The 14,296-nt window shown below is 58.8% G+C and overlaps 4 protein-coding genes across 4 annotated transcripts; 3 read left to right on the top strand and 1 right to left on the bottom strand.

The window, feature by feature from the left end:
* Positions 1–2,909: 2,909 nt before the first annotated feature.
* On the bottom strand, positions 2,910–5,802 carry LOC126119549 (uncharacterized). The gene is made up of 3 exons (XM_049915062.1): positions 5,556–5,802; positions 4,613–5,457; positions 2,910–4,325 (listed from the first exon to the last, which is right to left on the bottom strand). The coding sequence occupies exons 1-3, from the start codon at positions 5,800–5,802 to the stop codon at positions 2,910–2,912; spliced, it is 2,508 nt and encodes an 835-aa protein (XP_049771019.1).
* A 110-nt stretch (positions 5,803–5,912) lies between these two features.
* On the top strand, positions 5,913–6,776 carry LOC126119550 (trophinin-like). Its single transcript, XM_049915063.1, has one exon. It carries the CDS (start codon positions 5,913–5,915, stop codon positions 6,774–6,776), a length of 864 nt encoding a protein of 287 aa, XP_049771020.1.
* A 213-nt stretch (positions 6,777–6,989) lies between these two features.
* Positions 6,990–8,114, top strand: LOC126119551 (uncharacterized). Its single transcript, XM_049915064.1, has one exon. The coding sequence runs from the start codon at positions 6,990–6,992 to the stop codon at positions 8,112–8,114; it is 1,125 nt and encodes a 374-aa protein (XP_049771021.1).
* Positions 8,115–8,699: 585 nt separating this feature from the next.
* LOC126119553 (uncharacterized) lies at positions 8,700–9,488 on the top strand. Its single transcript, XM_049915065.1, has one exon. The coding sequence runs from the start codon at positions 8,700–8,702 to the stop codon at positions 9,486–9,488; it is 789 nt and encodes a 262-aa protein (XP_049771022.1).
* The last annotated feature ends 4,808 nt before the right edge of the window (positions 9,489–14,296 follow it).

Raw genomic sequence — 14,296 nt, forward strand, 5'->3', positions numbered from 1 at the left:
CGCACGGAGTGCAGCCTTCGCACGTAGTGCTGCCTTCCCACGGAGTGCTGCCTTTGCACAGAGATCTGCATTCGCAGGGTGTGGTGCCTTCGCAAGAAGTGCTGCCTTCGCAAGGTGTGCTGCCATCGCTAGGAGTGCTGCCTTCAAAAGGAGTGCTGCCTTCGCAAGGAGTGCTGCCTTCGCTAGGAGTGTTGTCTTCGCAAGGAGGGCTGCCTTCGAGAGGAGGGCTACCTTCGCAGGGAGTGCTGCCTTTGCAAGGGGTAATGCATTCGCAAGTGGTGCAGCCTTCTCCGGGAGTACTACCTTTGCAACGAGTGCTGCCTCCCAATGAGTGCTGCCTTCGCAAGGAGTGCTGCCTTCGCAAGGAGTGCTGCCTTCGCAAGGAGTGTTGCATTCGCAAGGAGTGCTGCCTTCGCAATGAGGGCTGCCTTTGCAGGAGTTCTGCCTTCGCAAGGGGTGGTGCCTTCACAAGGAGTGCTGCCTTTGCAAGGAGTGCTGCCTTTGCAAGGAGTGCTGCCTTCGCAAGGAGTGCTGCCTTCGCAAGGAGTGCTGCCTTCGCAAGGAGTGCTGCCTTCGCTAGGAGTGCTGCCCTTCTAAGGAGTGCTGCCTTCGCATGGAGTGCAGCCTTCGCACGTAGTGCTGCCTTCGCACGGAGTGCTGCCTTGGCACAGAGATCTGCATTCGCAGGGAGTTGTGCCTTTGCAAGAAGTGCTGCCTTCGCAAGGAGTGCTGTCTTCGCTAGGAGTGCTGCCTTCGCAAGGAGTGCTGCCTTCGCAAGGAGTGCAGCCTTCGCACGGAGTGCAGCCTTCGCACGTAGTGCTGCCTTCCCACGGAGTGCTGCCTTTGCACAGAGATCTGCATTCGCAGGGTGTGGTGCTTTCGCAAGAAGTGCTGCCTTCGCAAGGTGTGCTGCCATCGCTAGGAGTGCTGCCTTCAAAAGGAGTGCTGCCTTCGCAAGGAGTGCTGACTTCGCTAGGAGTGTTGTCTTCGCAAGGAGGGCTGCCCTTCGAGAGGAGGGCTACCTTCGCAGGGAGTGCTGCCTTTGCAAGGGGTAATGCATTCGCAAGTGGTGCAGCCTTCTCCGGGAGTACTACCTTTGCAACGAGTGCTGCCTCCCAATGAGTGCTGCCTTCGCAAGGAGTGCTGCCTTCGCAAGGAGTGCTGCCTTCGCAAGGAGTGGTGCCTTCGCAAGGAGTGCTGCCTTCGCAAGGAGTGCTGCCTTCTCAAGGAGTGCTGCATTCGCAAGGAGTCCTGCTTTCGCAAGGAGGGCTGCCTTCGCAAGAAGTGCTGCCTTCGCAAGGGGTAATGCCTTCGCAAGTAGTTCTGCTTTCGCAGGGAGTACTGCCTTTGCAAGGAGTGCTGCCTTCACAAGGAGTGCTGCCTTCGCTAGGAGTGCTGTCTTCGCAAGGAGGGCTGCCTTCGAGAGGAGGGCTTCCTTCGCAGGGAGTGCTGCCTTCGCAAGGAGTGCTGCCTTCGCAAGGAGTGCTGCCTTTGCAAGGAGTGCTGCCTTCGCAAGGAGGGCTGCCTTCACAGGGAGTGCTGCCTTCGCAAGGGGTAATGCCTTCGCAGGGAGTGCTGCCTTCGCAAGGGGTGGTGCCTTCGGAAGGAGTGTTGCCTTCGCAAGGAGTGCTGCATTCACAAGGAGTGCTGCCTCTGCAAGGAGTGCTGCTTTCGCAAGGAGTACTGCCTTCGCAAGGAGTACTGCATTCGCAAGGAGTGCTGCCTTCACAAGGAGTGCTGCCTTCGCTAGGAGTGCTGTCTTCGCAAGGAGGGCTGCCTTCGAGAGGAGGGCTTCCTTTGCAGGGAGTGCTGCCTTCGCAAGGGGTAATGCCTTCGCAAGTAGTGCTGCCTTCTCAGGGAGTACTGCCTTTGAACGAGTGCTGCCTTCCAATGAGTGCTGCCTTCGCAAGGAGTGCTGCCTTCGCAAGGAGTGCTGCCTTCGCAAGGAGTGCTGCCTTCGCAAGGAGTGCTGCCTTCGCAAGGAGTGCTGCCTTCGCAAGGAGTGCTGCCTTCGCAAGGAGTGCTGCCTTCGCAAGGAGTGCTGCCTTTGCAATGAGGGCTGCCTTTGCAGGGAGTGCTGCCTTCGCAAGGGGTGGTGCCTTCGCAAGGAGTGCTGCCTTCGCAAGGAGTGCTGCCTTCGCAAGGAGTGCTGCCTTCGCACGGAGTGCTGCCTTCGCAATGAGGGCTGCCTTTCTGGGAGTGCTGCCTTCGCAAGGGGTGGTGCCTTCGCAAGGGGTGCTGCCTTTGCAAGGAGTGCTGCCTTCGCAAGGAGATATGCCTTCGCAAGGAGTGCTGCCTTCGCTAGGAGTGCTGCCCTTCTAAGGAGAGCTGCCTTCGCAAGGAGTGCTGCCTTCGCTAGGGGTGCTGCTTTCGCAAGGAGGGCTGCCTTCATAGGGAGTGCTGCCTTTGCAGGGAGTGCTGCCTTCGCAAGGAGTGGTGCCTTCACAAGAAGTGCTGCCTTCACAGGGAGTGCTGCATCCGCAAGGAGTGCTGCCTTTGCAAGGTGTGCTGCCTTCGCAAGGAGTGCTGCCTTTGCAAGGAGCGCTGCCATCGCAATGAGTGCTGCCTTCGCTAGGAGTGCTGCCTTCGCAAGGAGGGCTGCGTTCGCAAAGAGGGCTGCCTTCGCAGGGAGTGCTGCCTTCGCAAGGGGTAATGCCTTCGCCAGTAGTTCTGCTTTCGCAGGGAGTACTGCCTTTGCAAGGAGTGCTGCCTTCCAAGGAGTGCTGCCTTCGCAAGGAGTGCTCCCTTCGCAAGGAGTGCTCCCTTCGCAAGGAGTGCTGCTTTCGCAATGAGGGCTGCCTTCGCTAGGAGTGCTGCCTTCGCAAGGAGTGCTGCTTTCGCAAGGAGTGCTGCCTTCGCAAGGAGTGCTGCCTTCGCACAGAGTGCAGCCTTCGCACATAGTGCTGCTTTCACATGGAGTGCTTCCTTTGACAGAGTGCTGCCTTCGCAAGGAGTGCTGCCTTCGCAAGGAGTGCTGCCTTCGCAGGGAGTGTTGCCTTTGCAAGGAGTGTTGCCTTCGCAACGAGTGCTGCGTTCACAACGAGTGCTGCCTTCGCAAGGAGTGCTGCCTTCGCAAGGAGTGTTGCCTTCGCAAGTAGTACTGCCTTCGCAAGGAGTGCTGCCTTCGCAAGGAGTGCTTCCTTCCAAGGAGTGCTGCCTTCGCTAGAAGTGCTAACTTCGCACGGAGGGCTGCCTTCGCAAGAAGGGCTCCCTTCGCAGAGAGTGCTGCTTTGCAAGGGGTAATGCCTTTGCAAGTGCTGCTGCCTTCGCAGGGAGTACTGCCTTTGCAACGAGTGCTGCCTTCCAATGAGTGCTGCCTTTGCAAGGAGTGCTGCCTTTGCAAGGAGTGCTGCCTTCGCAAGGAGTGCTGCCTTCGCAAGGAGTGTTGCCTTCGCAACGAGGGCTGCCTTTGTAGGGAGTGCTGTCTTCGCAAGGGGTTTTGTCTTCGCCAGGAGTGCTGCCTTTGCAAGGAGTGCTGCCTTTGCAAGGAGTGCTGCCTTTGCAAGGAGTGCTGCCTTCGCAAGGAGAAATGCCTTCGCAAGGAGTGCTGCCTTCGCAAGGAGAGCTGCCTTTGCACAGAGTGCTGCCTTTGCAGGGAGTGCTGCCATTGCACAGAGTGCTGCCTCCGCAAGGAGTGCTCCCTTTGCATGAACTGTTGCCTTCGCAAGGAGTGCTGCCTTCGCAAGGAGTGCTGCCTTTGCAAGGAGTGCTGCCTTCGCAAGGAGTGCTGCCTTCGCAAGGAGTGCTGCCTTCGCAAGGAGTGCTGCCTTCGCAGTGAGTGCTGCCTTTGCATAGAGTGCTGCCTTCACGCGGAATGCTGCCTTCGCTACGAGTGATGCCTTCGCACGTAGTGCTGCCTTCGCAAGGAGTGCTGCCTTCGCAAGGAGTGCTGCCTTCGCAAGGAGTGCTGCCTTTGCACAGAGTGCTGCCTTTGCACAGAGTGCTGACTTTGCACAGAGTGCTGCCTTTGCACAGAGTGCTGCCTTTGCACAGAGTGCTGCCTTTGCACAGAGTGCTGCCTTTGCACAGAGTGCTGCCTTTGCACAGAGTGCTGCCTTTGCTAGGAGTGCTGCCTTTGCTAGGAGTGCTGCCTTGGCAGGGAGTGCTGGCTTCGCACGGAGTGTTGCCTTCGCTAAGAGTGCTGCCTTCGCTAGGAGTGCTGCCTTCGCGCGGAGTGCTGCCTTCGCTAGGAGTGTTGCCTTCGCACGTAGTGCTGCCTTCGCAAGGAGTGCTGCCTTCGCAAGGAGTGCTGCCTTCGCAAGGAGTGCTGCCTTTGCACAGAGTGCTGCCTTTGCACAGAGTGCTGCCTTTGCACAGAGTGCTGCCTAAGCACAGAGTGCTGCCTGTGCACAGAGTGCTGCCTTTGCACAGAGTGCTGCCTTCGCAAGGAGTGCTGCCTTCGCAGCGAGTGCTGCCTTTGCACAGAGTGCTGCCTTCGCAAGGAGTGCTGCCTTAGCAAGGAGTGCTGCCTTCGCAAGGAGTGCTGCCTTTGCACAGAGTGCTGCCTTCGCAAGGAGTGCTTCCTTCGCAAGGAGTGCAGCCTTCACAAGGAGTGATGCCTTCGCAAGGAGTGCTTCCTTCCAAGAAGTGCTGCCTTCGCAAGGAGTGCTGCCTTCGCAAGGAGTGCTGTCTTTGCAAGGAGTGCTGCCTGCGCACGGATTGCTGACTTTGCACAGAGGGCTGCCTTTGCAAGGAGTGCTGCCTTTGCACACAGTGCTGCTTTCGCATGGAGTGCTGCTTTCGCAAGGAGTGCTGCTTTCGCAAGGAGTGCTGCCTTCGCAAGGAGTGCTGCCTTTGCTAGGAGTGCTGCCTTCGCAGGGAGTGCTGCCTTCGCAGGGAGTGCTGCCTTCGCTAGGAGTGCTGCCTTCGCTAGGAGTGCTGCCTTCGCTAGGAGTGGTGCCTTCGCTAGGAGTGGTGCCTTCGCTAGGAGTGGTGCCTTCGCTAGGAGTGGTGCTTTCGCTAGGAGTGCTGCCTTCGCTAGGAGTGCTGCATTCGCAGGGAGGGCTGCGGTCGCAGGGGGTGGTGCCTTCGCACGGACTGCTGCCTTCGCTAGAAATGCTGACTTCGCATGTAGTGCTGCCTTCGCACGGAGTGCTGCCTTTGCACAGAGTGATGCCTTTGCACAGAGTGCTGCCTTCGCAAGGAGTGCTGCCTTCGCAAGGAGTGCTGCCTTCACACGGAGTGCTGCCTTTGCTAGGAGTGCTGCCTTCACAGGGAGTGCTGCCTTCGCTTGGATTGCCGCCTCCGCACGGAGTGCTGCTTTCGCTGGGAGTGATGCCATCGCATGTAGTGCTGCCTTCGCAAGGAGTGCTGCCTTGGCACAGTGTGCTGCCTTCGCAAGGTGTGCTGCCTTTGCACAGAATGCTGCCTTCGCAAGGAGTGCTGCCTTCGCAAGGAGTGCTGCCTTCGCAGGGAGTACTGCCTTTGCAAGGAATGCTGCATTCCAAGTAGTGCTGCCTGCAAAAGGAGCGCTGCCTTCACAAGGAGTGCTGCCTTCGCAAGGAGTGCTGCCTTCGCAAGGAGTGTTCCCTTCGCATGGAGTGCTGCCTTCGCACGGAGTGCTGCCTTCCCACGGAGTGCTGCCTTTGCACAGAGAGCTGCATTCGCAGGGTGTGGTGCCTTCGCATGAAGTGCTGCCTTCGCAAGGTGTGCAGCCTTCGCTAGGAGTGCTGCCTTCAAAAGGAGTGCTGCCTTCGCAAGGAGTACCGCCTTCGAAAGGAGTGCTGCCTTCACAAGGAGTGCTGCCTTCGCTAGGAGTGTTGTCTTCGCACTGAGAGCTGCCTTCGAGAGGAGGGCTGCCATCGCAGGGAGTGCTGCCTTCGCAAGGGGTAATGCATTTTCAAGTAGTGCTGCCTTCTCAGGGAGTACTGCCTTTGTAACGAGTGCTGCCTCCCAATGAGTGCTGCCTCCCAATGAGTTCTGCCTTCGCAAGGAGTGCTGCCTTCGCAAGGAGTGCTGCCTTCGCAAGGAGTGCTGCCTTCGCAAGGAGTGCAGCCTTCGCAATGAGAGCTGCCTTTGCAGGGAGTGCTGCCTTCGCAACGGCTGGTGCCTTTGCAAGGTGTGCTGCCTTTGCAAGGAGTGCTGCCTTCGCTAGGAGTGCTGCCCTTCTAAGGAGAGCTGGCTTCGCAAGGAGTGCTGCCATCGCTAGGAGTGCTGCTTTCGCAAGGAGGGCTGACTTTGCAGGGAGTGCTGCCTTTGCAGGGAGTGCTGCCTTCGCAAGGAGTGCTGCCTTCACAAGGAGTGCTGCCTTCGCAGGGAGTGCTGCATCCACAAGGAGTGCTGCCTTCGCAAGCAGTGCCGCCTTAGCAAAGAGTGCTGCCTTTGCAAGGAGCGCTGCCATCGCAAGGACTGTTGCCTTCGCTAGGAGTGCTGCCTTCGCAAGGAGTGCTGCCTTCACAAGGAGTCCTGCCTTCGCAGGGAGTGCTGCCTTCGCAAGGAGTGCTGCCTTCGAAAAATTGCTGCCTTCGCAAGGAGTGCTGCCTTCCCAAGGAGTGCTGCCTTCCCAAGGAGTGCTGCCTTCCAAGGAGTGCTGCCTTCCCAAGGAGTGCTGCCTTCCCAAGGAGTACTGCCATCGCATGGAGTGCTGCCTTCGCAAGGAGTGCTGCCTTCGCAAGGAGTGCTGCCTTCGCAAGGAGTGCTGCCTTCGCAAGGAGTGCTGCCTTTGCAAGGAGTGCTGCGTTCAGAATGAGTGGTGCCTCCGCAAGGGGTGCTGCCTTCGCAAGGAGTGCTGCCTTTGCAAGGAGTACTGCCTTCGCAATGTGTGCTGCCTTCGCTAGGAGTGTTGCCCTCGCAAAGAGGGCTGCCTTCGCAAGGAGGGCTGCCTTCGCAGGGAGTGCTGCCTTCACTAGGAAGGCTGTCTTCGCAAGGAGGGCTGCCTTCGAGAGGAGGGCTGCCTTCGCAGGGAGTGCTGCCTTGGCAAGGGGTAATGACTTCGCAAGTAGTGCTGCCTTCTCAGGGAGTACTGCCTTTGCAACGAGTGCTGCCTTCCAATGAGTACTGACTTCGCAAGGTGTGCTGCTTTCGCAAGGAGGGCTGCCTTCGCAGGGAGTGCTGCCTTTGCAGGGAGTACTGCCTTCGCAAGGAGTGGTGCATTCGCAAGGAGTGTTGCCTTCGCAGGGAGTGCTGCATCCGCAAGGATTGCTGCCTTCACAAGGTGTGCTGCCTTCGCAAGGAGTGCTGCATTTGCAAGGAGCGCTACTATCGAAAGGAGTGCTGCCTTCGCTAGGAGTGCTGCCTTCGCAAGGAGGGCTGCCTTCGCAAACAGGGAGTACTGCCTATGCAACGAGTGCTGCCTTCCAATGAGTGCTGCCTTTGCAAGGAGTGCTGCCATCGCAAGGAGTGCTGCCTTCGCAAGGAGTGCTCCCTTCGCAACGAGGGCTGCCTTTGTAGGGAGTGCTGTCTTCCTAAGGGGTTTTGCCTTCGCCAGGAGTGCTGCCTTTGCAAGGAGTTCTGCCTTCGCAAGGAGAAATGCCTTCGCAAGGAGTGCTGCCTTCGCAAGGAGTGCTGCCTTTGCACAGAGCGCTGCCTTTGCAGGGAGTGCTGCCTTTGCACAGAGTGCTGCCTCCGCCAGGAGTGCTGCCTTTGCATGGACTGTTGCCTTCGCAAGGAGTGCTGCCTTCGCAAGGAGTGCTGCCTTTGCAAGGATTGCTGCCTTCGCTAGGAGTGCTGCCTTCGCTAGGAGTGCTGCCTTCGCTAGGAGTGCTGCCTTCGCTAGGAGTGCTGCCTTCGCTAGGAGTGCTGCCTTCGCAGGGAGTGCTGCCTACGCAGGGAGTGCTGCCTACACAAGGAGAGCTGCCATCACAAGGAGTGCTGCCTTCGCAAGGAGTGCAGCCTTCGCAAGGAGTGCTGCTTTCGCACGGAGTGCAGCCTTTGCACATAGTGCTGCCTTCACACGGAGTGCTTCCTTTGACAGAGTGCTGCCTTCGCAAGGAGGGCTGCCTTCGCAGGGAGTGCTGCCTACGCAGGGAGTGCTGCCTTCGCAAGGAGTGCTGCCTTTGCAAGGAGTGCTGCCTTCGCAAGGAGTGCTGCCTTCGCAAGGAGTGCTGCCTTCGCAAGGAGCGCTGCCTTCGCAAGGAGTGCTAACTTCGCACGGAGTGCAGCCTTCGCACAGATAGCTAGCCTTCACACGGAGTGCAGCCTACGCACAGTGTGCTGCCTTCGCAATAAGTGCTGCCTTCGCAGGGAGTGCTGCCTTCGCATGGGATGGTGCCTTCGAAAGGAGTGCTGCCTTTGCAGAGAGTGCTGCCTTTGCAAGGGGTGTTGCCTTCGCAAGGAGTGCTGCGTTCACAAGGAGTGCTGCCTTCGCAAAGAGTGCTGCCTTCGTAAGTAGTGCTGCCTTCTCAGGGAGTACTGCCTTTGCAACGAGTGCTGCCTTCCAATGAGTGCTGCCTTCCAATGAGTGCTGCCTTCGCAAGGAGTGCTGCCTTCGCAAGGAGTGCTGCCTTCGCAAGGAGTGCTGCCTTCGCAAGGAGTGCTGCCTTAGCAAGGAGTGCTGCCTTCGCAATGAGGGCTGCCTTTGCAGCGAGTGCTGGCTTCGCAAGGGGTGGTGCCTTCGCAAGGAGTGCTGCCTCTGCAAGGAGTGCTGCCTTCGTAAGGAGATATGCCTTCGCAAGGAGTGCTTCCCTCGCTACGAGTGCTGCCCTTCTAAGGAGAGCTGCCTTCGCAAGGAGTGCTGCCATCACTAGGAGTGCTGCTTCGCAATGAGGGATGCCTTCGCAGGGAGTGCTGCCTTTGCAGGGAGTGCTGCCTTTGCAAGGAGTGCTGCGTTCGCAAGGAGTGCAGCCTTCGCACGGAGTGCAGCCTTCGCACGTAGTGCTGCCTTCTCACGGAGTGCTGCCTTTGCACAGAGATCTGCATTCGCAGGGTGTGGTACCCTCGCAAGAAGTGCAGCCTTCGCAAGGTGTGCTGCCTTCGCTAGGAGTGCTGCCTTCAAAAGGAGTGCTGCCTTCAAAAGGAGTGCTGCCTTTGCAAGGAGTACTGCCTTCGAAAGGAGTGCTGCCTTTGCAGGGAGTGCTGCCTTCACAAGGAGTGGTGCCTTCGCAAGGAGTAATGCCTTCGCAGGGAGTGCTGCATCTGCAAGGAGTGCTGCCTTTGCAAGGAGTGCTGTCTTCGCAAGGAGTGCTGTCTTCGCAAGGAGTGCTGTCTTTGCAAGGAGCGCTGCCATCACAAGGAGTGCTTCCTTCGCTAGGAGTGCTGCCTTCGCAAGGAGGGCTGCCTTTGCAATGAGGGCTGCCTTCGCTAGGAGTGCTGCCTTCGCAAGGAGTGCTGCCTTCGCAAGAGGTGCTGCCTTCGCAAGGAGTGCTGCCTTCGCACAGAGTGCAGCCTTCGCACGGAGTGCTTCCTTTGACAGAGTGCTGCCTTTGCAAGGAGTGCTGCCTTCACAAGGAGTGCTGCCTTCGCAAGGAGTGCAGCCTTCGCAAGGTGTGCTGCCTTCGCAAGGAGTGCTGCCTTCCCAAAGAGTGCTGCCTTCCCAAGGAGTGCTGCCTTAGGACGGAGTGCTGCCTTCGCTAGGAGTGCTGCCTTCGTACGGAGTGCAGCCTTCGCAAGGAGGGCTCCCTTCGCAGGGAGTGCTGCCTTCGCAAGGGGTGATGCCTTCGCAAGTACTGCTGCCTTCGCAGGGAGTACTGCCTTTGCAACGAGTGCTGCCTTCCAATGAGTGCTGCCTTCGCAAGGAGTGCTGCCTTCGCATGGAGTGAGGCCTTCGCATGGAGTGCTGCTTTTGCTCAGAGTGCTGCCTTCGCAAGGAGTGCTGCCTTCGCAAGGAGTGCAGCCTTTGCAAGGAGTGCTGCCTTCGCAAGGAGTGCTGCCTTCGCAAGGAGTGCTGCCTTTGCACAGAGTGCTGCCTTTGCAGGGAGTGCTGCCTTTGCACAGAGTGCTGCCTTTGCACAGAGTGCAGCCTTCGCACATAGTGCTGCCTTCACACGGAGTGCTTCCTTTGACAGAGTGCTGCCTTCGCACGGAGAGCTGCCTTCGCACGGAGGGCTGCCTTCGCAGGGAGTGCTGCCTACGCGGGGAGTGCTGCCTTCGCAGGGAGTGCTGCCTTCGCAAGGAGTGCTGCCTTTGCAAGGAGTGCTGCCTTCGCAAGGAGTGCTGCCTTCGCTAGAAGTGCTGCCTTCGCTAGGAGTGCAGCCTTCGCAAGGAGTGCTGCCTACACAGGGAGTTCTGCCTACGCAGGGAGTGCTGCCTTCGCAAGGAGAGCTGCCTTCGGAAGGAGTGCTGCCTTCGCAAGGAGTGCTGCATTCCAAGGAGTGCTGCCTTCGCTATAAGTGCTGCCTTCGCACGGAGGGCTGCCTTCGCAAGGAGGGCTCCCTTCGCAGGAAGTGCTGCCTTCGCAAGAGGTAATGCCTTCGCAAGTACTGCTGCCTTCGCAGGGAGTACTGCTTTGCAACGAGTGCTGCCTTCCAATGCGTGCTGCCTTTGCAAGGAGTGCTGCCTTCGCATGGAGTGCAGCTTTCGCATGGAGTGCTGCTTTTGCTCAGAGTGCTGCCTGCGCAAGGAGTGCAGCCTTCACAAGGAGTGCAGCCTTCACAAGGAGTGCTGCCCTCGCAAGGAGTGCTGCCTTCGCAAGGAGTGCTGCCTTCGCAAGGAGTGCTGCCGTCGCAAGGGGTGCTGCCTTCGCAAGGAGTGCTTCCTTTGACAGAGTGCTGCCTTCGCATGGAGGGCTGCCTTTGCAAAGAGTGCTGCCTTCGCAAGGAGTGCTGCCTTTGCACAGAGTGCTGCCTTTGCAGGGAGTGCTGCCTTTGCACAGAGTGCTGCCTCCGCAAGGAGTGCTGCCTTTGCATGGACTGTTGCCTTCGCAAGGAGTGCTGCCTTTGCAAGGAGTGCTGCCTTTGCAAGGAGTGCTGCCTTTGCAAGGAGTGCTGCCTTCGCTAGGAGTGCTGCCTTCGCTAGGAGTGCTACCTTCTTTAGGAGTGCTGCCTTCGCGGGGAGTGCTGCCTACGCAGGGAGTGCTGCCTTCGAAAGTAGCGCTGCCTTCGCAAGGAGTGCTGCCTTCGCAAGGAGTACTGCCTTCGCAATGAGTGCTGCCTTCACAAGGAGTGCAGCCTTCGCACGTAGTGCTGCCTTCGCACGGAGTGCTGCGTTTGCAAAGAGATCTGCATTCGCATTGAGTGGTGCCTTCGCAAGAAGTGCTGCCTTCGCATGGAGTGCTGCCTTCGCTAGGAGTGCTGCCTTCGCAAGGAGTGCTGCCTTCGCAAGGGGTGCTGCCTTCGCACGGAGTGCAGCCTTTGCACGTAGTGCTGCCTTCCCACGGAGTGCTGCCTTTGCACAGATATCTGCATTCGCAGGGTGTGGTGCCTTCGCAAGAAGTGCTGCATTCGCAAGGTGTGCAGCCTTCGCTAGGAGTGCTGCCTTCAAAAGGAGTGCTGCCTTCGCAAGGAGTACTGCCTTCGAAAGGAATGCTGCCTTCGCAAGGAGTGCTGCCTTCGCTAGGAGTGTTGTCTTCGCAAGGAGGGCTGCCTTCGAGAGGAGGTCTGCCTTCCGAGGGAGTTCTGCCTTCGCAAGGGGTAATGCATTCGCAAGTAGTGCTGCCTTCTCAGGGGTACTGCCTTTGCAACGAGTGCTGCCTCCCAATGAGTACTGCCTTCGCAAGGAGTGCTGCCTTCGCAAGGAGTGCTGCCTTCGCAAGGAGTGCTGCCTTCGCAAGGAGCGCTGCCTTCGCAAGGAGTGCTGCCTTCGCAATGAGGGCTGCCTTTGCAGGGAGTGCTGCCTTCGCATGGGGTGGTGCCTTCGCAAGGAGTGCTGCCTTCGCAAGGAGTGCTGCCTTCGCTAGGAGGGCTGCCCTTCTAAGGAGAGCTGGTTCCGCAAGGAGTGCTGCCATCGCTAGGAGTGCTGCCATCGCTAGGAGTGCTGCTTTCGCAAGGAGGGCTGACTTCGCAAGGAGTGCTGCCTTCCCAAGGAGTGCTGCCTTTGCAAGGAGCGCTGCCATCGCAAGGAGTGCTGCCTTCGCTACGGATGCTGCCTTCGCAAGGAGGACTGCCTTCGCAAAGAGGGCTGCCTTCGCAGGGAGTGCTGCCTTCGCAAGGGGTAATGCCTTCGCCAGTAGTTCTGCTTTTGCAGGGAGTACTGCCTTTGCAAGGAGTGCTGCCTTCCAAGGAGTGCTGCCTTCGCAAGTAGTGCTCCCTTCGCAAAGAGTGCTGTCTTCGCAAGGAGTGCTGCTTTCGCAATGAGGGCTGCCTTCGCTAGGAGTGCTGCCTTCGCAAGGAGTGCTGCCTTCGCAAGGAGTGCTGCCTTCGCAAGGAGTGCTGCCTTCGCAAGGAGTGCAGCCTTTGCAAGGAGTGCTGCCTTCGCAAGGAGTGCTGCCTTCCCAAGGAGTGCTGCCTTAGGACAGAGTGCTGCCTTCGCTAGGTGTGCTGCCTTCGTACGGAGTGCAGCCTTCGCAAGGAGTGCTGCCTTCGCAAGGAGTGCTGCCTTTGCACAAATTGCTGCCGCCGCACGGAGCGCAGCATACGCACAGAGTGCTGCCTTCGCAAGAGGTGCTGCCTTCGCAGGGAGTGCTGCCTTCGCATGGGGTGGCGCCTTCGCAAGGAGTGCTGCCTTCGCAGGGAGTGCTGCCTTTGCAAGGAGTGTTGACTTCGCAAGGAGTGCTGCGTTCACAACGAGTGCTGCCTTCGCAAGGAGTGCTGCCTTCGCAAGGAGTGTTGCCTTCGCATGTAGTACTGCCTTCGCAAGGAGTGCTGCCTTCGCAAGGAGTGCTTCCTTCCAAGGAGTGCTGCCTTCGCTAGAAGTGCTAACTTCGCGCGGAGGGCTGCCTTCGCAAGGAGGGCTCCCTTCGCAGGGAGTGCTGCTTCGCAAGGGGTAATGCCTTTGCAAGTGCTGCTGCCTTCGCAGGGAGTACTGCCTTTGCAACGAGTGCTGCCTTCCAATGAGTGCTGCCTTTGCAAGGAGTGCTGCCTTCGCAAGGAGTGCTGCCTTCACAAGGAGTGCTGCCTTCGCAACGAGGCCTGCCTTTGTAGGGAGTGTTGTCTTCGCAAGGGGTTTTGTCTTCGCCAGTAGTGCTGCCTTTGCAAGGATTGCTGCCTTCGCAGGGAGAAATGCCTTCGCAAGGAGTGCTGCCTTCGCAAGGAGTGCTGCCTTTGCACAGAGTGCTGCCTTTGCAGGGAGTGCTGCCTTTGCACATAGTGCTGCCTCCGCAAGGAGTGCTCCCTTTGCATGAACTGTTGCCTTCGCAAGGAGTGCTGCCTTCGCAAGGAGTGCTGCCTTTGCAAGGAGTGCTGTCTTCGCTAGGAGTGCTGCCTTCGCTAGGAGTGCTGCCTTCGCAGGGAGTGCTGCCTACGCAGGGAGTGCTGCCTTCGCAAGGAGAGCTGCCTTCGCAAGGAAAGCTGCTCTTGCAAGGAGTGCTGCCTTCCAAGGAGTGCTGCCTTCGCTAGAAGTGCTGCCTTCGCACGGAGGGCTGCCTTCGCAAGGAGGGCTCCCTTCGCAGGGAGTGCTGCCTTCGCAAGGGGTAATACCTTCGCAAGTACTGCTGCCTTCGCAGGGAGTACTGCCTTTGCAACGAGTGCTGCCTTCCAATGAGTGCTGCCTTTGCAAGGAGTGCTGCCTTCGCTTGGGGTGGTGCCTTCGCAAGGAGTGCTGCCTTCGCAAGGAGTGCTGCCTTCGCTAGGAGTGCTGCCCTTCTAAGGAGAGCTGGTTCCGCAAGGAGTGCTGCCATCGCTAGGAGTGCTGCTTTCGGAAGGAGGGCTGACTTCGCAAGGAGTGCTGCCTTCCCAATGAGTGCTGCCTTTGCAAGGAGTGCTGCCTTCGCACGGAGTGCAGCCTTCGCATGGAGTGCTGCTTTTGCTCAGAGTGCTGCCTTCGCAAGGAGTGCAGCCTTCGCAAGGAGTGCAGCCTTCGCAAGGAGTGCAGCCTTCGCAAGGAATGCTGCCTTCGCAAGGAGTGCTGCCTTCGCAAGGATTGCTGCCTTCACATGGACTGTTGCCTTCGCAAGGAGTGCTGCCTTTGCAAGGATTGCTGCCTTCGCAAGGAGTGCTGCCTTCGCTAGGAGTGCTGCCTTCGCTAGGAGTGCTGCCTTCGCAGGGAGTGCTGCCTATGCAGGGAGTGCTGCCTTCGCAAGGAGAGCTGCCTTCACAAGGAATGCTGCCTTCGCAAGGAGTGCAGCCTTTGCAAGGAGTGCTGCTTTCGCACGGGGTGCAGCCTCCGCACATAGTGCTGCCTTCACACGGAGTGCTTCCTTTGACAGAGTGCTGCCTTCGCAAGGAGGGCTGCCTTCGCAGGGAGTGCTGCCTACGCAGGGAGTGCTGCCTTCGCAGGGAGTGGTGCCTTCGCAAGGAGTGCTGCCTTCGCAAGGAGTGCTGCCTTC

Source organism: Schistocerca cancellata, unplaced genomic scaffold, assembly GCF_023864275.1.
Source record: "Schistocerca cancellata isolate TAMUIC-IGC-003103 unplaced genomic scaffold, iqSchCanc2.1 HiC_scaffold_375, whole genome shotgun sequence".
Classification (NCBI taxonomy): domain Eukaryota; kingdom Metazoa; phylum Arthropoda; class Insecta; order Orthoptera; family Acrididae; genus Schistocerca; species Schistocerca cancellata.